The sequence below is a fragment of the Xenopus laevis genome, chromosome 7S, assembly GCF_017654675.1.
Source record: "Xenopus laevis strain J_2021 chromosome 7S, Xenopus_laevis_v10.1, whole genome shotgun sequence".
NCBI classification, from domain to species: Eukaryota; Metazoa; Chordata; class Amphibia; order Anura; family Pipidae; genus Xenopus; species Xenopus laevis.
Genome location: NC_054384.1, coordinates 49,792,575 through 49,798,420, shown reverse-complemented (window position 1 = coordinate 49,798,420; position 5,846 = coordinate 49,792,575). Strand labels below are relative to the sequence as shown.

Sequence of the window (5,846 nt, the reverse complement as noted above, 5' to 3'; positions counted from 1 at the left end):
GTAACAGCCTGAATGCTTCTGCTCTTTTAAAAATGAAGTGATGCCCCCCTCCAATCTTTTGCTAAATTATGGCAACTTCTGGAAATTATGGGCTTGACTCCTAACAAGTCTGCTGTTTTCTAGGTGCTTTGGTCATATAGTTGGTAGTCTGGCCTTGTTTCTGTGTATAGATACTGTCTATTTTTGGTTGATTTTATTTGGGGAATTGGGTTTTGGGGAGTTGTCCGTAATATGAAAACTGTGGCTTTGCTGGGATTTAAGCATTGTGTGGTGCAATTTATTTTCCATGTACTTAGAAAAAATTAAAATATATACTATATTTGCATGGTTTACTTTGTTCTGATAAGATTAAACTAAAAGCATTGCAAAAATGTTTTCTATTGCTCAGTCACTCTGATCTTTCTGTCGCTAAGGTTTTCCCAGATGGTGAAAGTCCGGTCTCTACGCAGATCTTGGGAAATAAAGATGCAAGAGCGCCAGGAAAAAAAAATGGTTAAAGATTTTGCTAAACAGCTGAAGGAGGAGAAACAGCAGAAGGTGGAAGTATGTATCTCTTGTAAAAAGTTTGGCAAAGACAAGTCACCTTTTCCGCAGTGTTTTGTATGTTGTTAAATGAGACATATAGGATAAATGAAAAAACCCTAATTTTGTAGGCAATTATAAGTAATATATGGTGTTGCTTTTACATGGTGCTAAAAATTAATTATCTTTAATAATAGTCCCTTTATTGGATCTCCCTATAGATGTTCTCTGTTCCCTGTCTGTGCTTCAAATGAGGGGTGGGAGTGTCCTAACATTACCTGCCAAAAGCACAGTAGGAGGGGGACAGCCAATCACAGCCCTGCAGTCACACAAGTACAGACAGGCTTCAGTTCCCTATCTGGTCCTGCCAGCTGCTGATTGGTTCCTGTCCTACAGTGCAGTGAGCTGAGAGCCGCTGTCTCCCCTGCACATCCTGGGAATTCAGGGAGCAGGAAGGGAGGGATTATTAGGGTTTTTGCAGAAATATTCAACAAATCCGCATGAAACACTACTTTTTTAAAGCACAAATCTTCTATATCTAAACTAGACGCACTAGTATATTCTTATTTTTTACACAAAGTGTCTCCTTTAATCAGGGTGAAATTGTGGCCAAAAACAGCATCTATAAGTTTGAGAAAATGTTATAAGCATCTCTGGTAATAGCACATGCAGACCATAATATAATGAGTCAGACAATTTTAGCATTTTATTTTTTCTATTTTGGAGAAAAAAATCCCCCCATGGGAAATTGGACTGTAAAATGTTATTGCTTGTGCTCCCCAAAATATTACATGATGTGGTCACAGTGGGCATAAAGCTCTTAAAGCCTCAACACAGGAAACAATATGTGAGTAGTTATTTCCACAAATCACTGTTACTATAGCTTCTTTTAATGCAGCTCCTTAGCATTTAATCCATCTTGAACTGTTGGTATAAATAACATGGGGCTGAGGCATCTTTGGAGAAAAATAACAAAGTTCATGACCATTCCTACAAAATAAGAATGATACATTCTTTACAATGTAAAATCCTAAACCACATTTCATACACACATATTCTCTGCCGCACCATAGTTCATTTTAGCAGAAGTCTGTAATTTGATAATCTCAGATGAAATTTGATAATCTCAGATGACCGTAGTTATAGGTAGTACAGATTGAGAGAGTTGCCTGGCAAAATGTTCTGCTTAGTGGCCAATAGACAAGCCATAGAAAGTTTTTATTTATTTTTTTTCTCTCCACTTAAACTTGCTTTTTTCCTTTAACCCCTTCCCATCATGTACATACTAGGTTCTAATATAGATATTTAAAAAAAAAAAAAAAGCATATAGAGCCTAAGATATTTGTGCCTGGCCCTTAAAATGTGATCATCTTATTTTAAGTGTAAAAGGAGGTATTGTGTACACATACACATCACCACACATGTATGCAGTGCTTTACAAAGTGCAAACACGGACAGGGAATTAGGTATATAATTTTATACAGTAACAAACGATACATCTACGCGAGCTTACAGCTTTCAATACACAATTGAGAGGAGGTTCCTGCCTCTAGGAGCTTACAATCTATTAGGAAAAAGGAAACAGGCAGAAACAAAAATGGGGTGTGTTAAAAGCACATAAGATAAGGGTGTGTTGCAGAGGAAGACTAGCAAAGTGCTTCGTCTAGATCAGGGGTCCCCAACCTTTTGTACCCTTGAGCCACATGTCAAAAGTGTTGGGGAGAAACACAAGCATGAAAAAAGTCCCTGGAGGTGCCAAATAAGGACTGTTTTTGGCTGTTTAGTAGCCCCTATGCGGACTGGCAGTTTATGAGAGGCTCTACTTGGCAGTATACTTAGATTTTATGCAATTAAAACTTGCCTCCAAGTCTGGAATTTAAATACAAGTACCTTGTTTGAGGCAACTGAGAGCAACATCCAAGAGATAGGTGAACATTATGTTTAAGGAGCTTAGTGTTTTTGTGGAAGTTTTCCTAATGCATTCCAGAGGCATTGTGCAATCAATGAAAAAGGTTTTATGTGTGAGTGTATGGGGAGGGGGGGAGGTGATGAGAGCTAATATATACAGAGGAACAGAAGAATCACAGGCCCTGAAAGACAGGATAAGATTTTTGAATGTTAATGCGCCACTTGACCAGAAGCCAGACCAGAGACAGATTTTAGTACAGAGGTGGTAAGGAGTGATTTAGACGCTTGCGAGTTCATGCGGGCAGCAGCAGTGAGGATATAATACAGTGGGTGGAGATTATTCAGGGAGACCTGCTAGTAAAATGTTAACAGTTGTCTATTCTGGAGAGGATGAGGGCCTGAACCAGTGTTCTAGTGGTGGTCGGGCAGAGGATGTTTTCGCAGTGTTTCTTAAAAAGAAGCGGCATGTTCTGGTGAGGGATGTAATTTGGGGTGAGAATGTGAGGGTCTAAGATGACACCTTTGGGGGTGAGGGACTGGATGTAGAGTGACATTTTAAACCAGTTTTGGTGGGAATATAAACAGTTTAGTTTGAGACATGTTGAGCTTAAAGTGGAAGGCAGCCATCTAAGAATGTCTGTAGGAACAGTAGAAAATAGAAACTGCAGAAAGCTCAGGATTGTGCCTAAAACTAGATAAACTGTCTGTCATAGTTATAAAAGAGTTCATGGTTAAAATATAAGTAAACTTTTAAAAAAGTTTAATGTAAAATGGATGAGGGGGCTATTCTAAGCACTTTTGCAATATACATTCATTATTTTGTTTTTATTCCAAGATATTAAGGGAAACGTACTGTTAATATGAATGAATTTTGTTACAACAGCGCCACCAGGTCAGTTTCCCTGACTTCTGCTTAGGAAATATTTAAGAAAGCTTTCTAACTTTATTCCTAAGCAGAAGAACATCAGAGCAGCCTCCTTCTTTCTCCTGACAACTTCCTTTACTACTTGGTGGTCAGTCTGGTGAGAAAATGGCCAGCAGGGGGCACTGTTGTAAGAATTCATTCAAATTAACAGTACATGTATCCCTCAATATCTTGGAATTAAAAAAATAAATAATGAATGTACATTGCAAAAATGCTTAAAATGGCCCCCTCATTAATTTAACATTCACTTATTTTAAAGGTTTACTTATCCTTTAAAGGAGACTAATTTGTGGCCTAAAAAACTTTCTAGTCTACATTAACATTTATTAATCTGTTAAAGATCTGACTATACTTTTTACCAGCTAAATGGCAACATTGTTTCACGAGCCTGAGCCAAGAGAGTAGAAACATGAACAACTGTTTTCCATAGAATTTACAAATAGCTTTGAACATAAAACATTAAACATATAAATAACACCTTCAATATGGGCACTAACTACATACATTAGGTGTATTTCCTAAGTACACAAGACTTCTTGTGGAAGGCCAGGCTGCAACTGGAAGCACAGATTGTCGGTTAGTGTGAGACTTGAGTGATCACTGTTGAGGTGACTGTACAAACAGCAGTATAAACTAAAAAAGTTTGTCACCCTACAGGATTTGTATTGGATTATGGTCCGGGGATTTGGCTGACCATTCCATAATGTCCATCTTGTTGGTCTTGAACCAAGATGTTGCTCGTTTACTGGTGTGTTTGTGGTTGTCTTGTTGAAATTGGCATTTCCTCTTTGGCATAAGAAAACATGACCTCTTCAAGTATTTTGATGTATTCCTGGTATGCGGTAAATAGACCCCACACAATATAGTATAAAAAACATCCCCATAGCATCATGCTTGTGCTGCCATACTTCACTGTCTTCACATTGTACTTTGACTTGGATTCAGTGTTTGGGGGTCATCTAAAAACTGTCTGTGGCCCTAGACCCACAAGAACAATCTTGCTTTCATCAGTCCTCAAAATGTGTACCATTTTTCTTTAGGCCAGTCAATGTATTCTTGGCAAATTGTAAAAAAACCTCTTCAGCATGTCTTTTTTTTTTTTTTTTTTTCCCCAACAATGGAACTTTGAAGGGGCTTCTTGCCAATAGCTTCACTTCCCACAGGTGTCTTCTAATTGTAACAGTACTCACAGGTAACTGTAACTGTGATCTTCCTAGAGCTGATCATTGAGTCTTTGCCATTTTGGTTATTCTTCTATCCAATCAAATGGTAGTTCTGTTTTCTTCAACATCTTTGTTTTTAGTTGCCATTTTAAAGCATTTGAGGTCCTTTTAGCTGAGCAGCCTATCGTTTTTTTATATATGTTTTCCCTTCTCTTAAGTAAGGGCAATAAAAGACACCTGTTTTTTCACAGAATGAATGACCTCGCTAATTAAACCCCATATTGCTATTACTTGGAACAAGCCTCAATTAATGTTTCAGTTACACAGAATCAGCAGCATGCATATTATGACTTTTGGGTCTATACACCTACTAGTAAATTATTTACCATGTAGAAATATAATTTCTGCCAAAAATTAACTGATCAGGTTGGTGATGTCGGATTGCTATTATTCTAATCACAACTGTACAATATAGGTTATAGCTGCATCTTAGTCAGTGGTTGACTCACCGCGGATTGACAGCAGCTCAGACAGAGCACTCATTTCACAATATCATTACCCTAGATCAGGGGTGCCCAAAAGGTAGATCGGAATCTACCAGTAGACCTTTAGCTGGTGATCAGTAGATCTTAAAGACACTGTCAAGAAACAGCTTGTCTTTATCACCCTCCTATTTTATTCAGATATTTGTTGTTACGGTTACATAGAAATAGTTGTTTGTTTAAATATAGCAATATAAATTCTCTAAAATCAATATAATATTTAAGTAATTTCCATGGAACAGAATGCTAAAAATGCTTTCATGGATGCAGATCATAATGGGACAACATCACTAAAAGTAGACCTCGCAATTGTAAAATATGGGCACTCCTGCCTTAGATAACTATTGGGTAAGGGCAAGCTCACTATCCTATACAAACAGCTGTATAAGCCACTGTACATAGACACTGTAATCCGATCTTGGGATGCAAGAAGTTGGGTGATCACTGATGACCAGTGGGAATTGATCCTGAGTATCCCCATGCAAGACATAAATTACTTCAATTATATCTGATACCAAGCATATTACAGTATCCAAAGGTCCATGCCATAAAAAAAGTCCTAAGCTCCCCTAATTGTTTGAGGTGCAGTACAGAAGTAGCTAGTCTGGGCCACACACCTACAGCAACACTGGACAGGAATATTTTAATGTTTGACAAACGCCCTGCTAGGGTGCGGCAAATGCGACAACTGTAATACTGGTCCTCCTAAACAGTTCCTGGATTTGCATAAAAACTTTAATACCAAAGCACTTTTTCAGGCCAGATGTCTACTTAACCTTTGTTGGA

At 38.0% G+C, this 5,846-nt stretch overlaps 1 protein-coding gene across 4 annotated transcripts in view; it reads left to right on the top strand.

Annotated features, from left to right (window-relative positions):
* MGC115313 (uncharacterized protein) overlaps positions 1-5,846 on the top strand; it is a 41,860-nt gene that overhangs the window by 905 nt on the left and 35,109 nt on the right. For 3 of the 4 annotated variants that reach the window (XM_041570560.1, XM_041570559.1, XM_041570558.1), the window contains exon 1: positions 412-543. Coding sequence is in view for 1 of the 4 variants with exons in the window: in NM_001095864.1 (NP_001089333.1) it covers positions 424-543 (120 nt within the window). In the remaining 3 variants the exon portion in view is untranslated. 4 annotated transcript variants of the gene reach the window in all.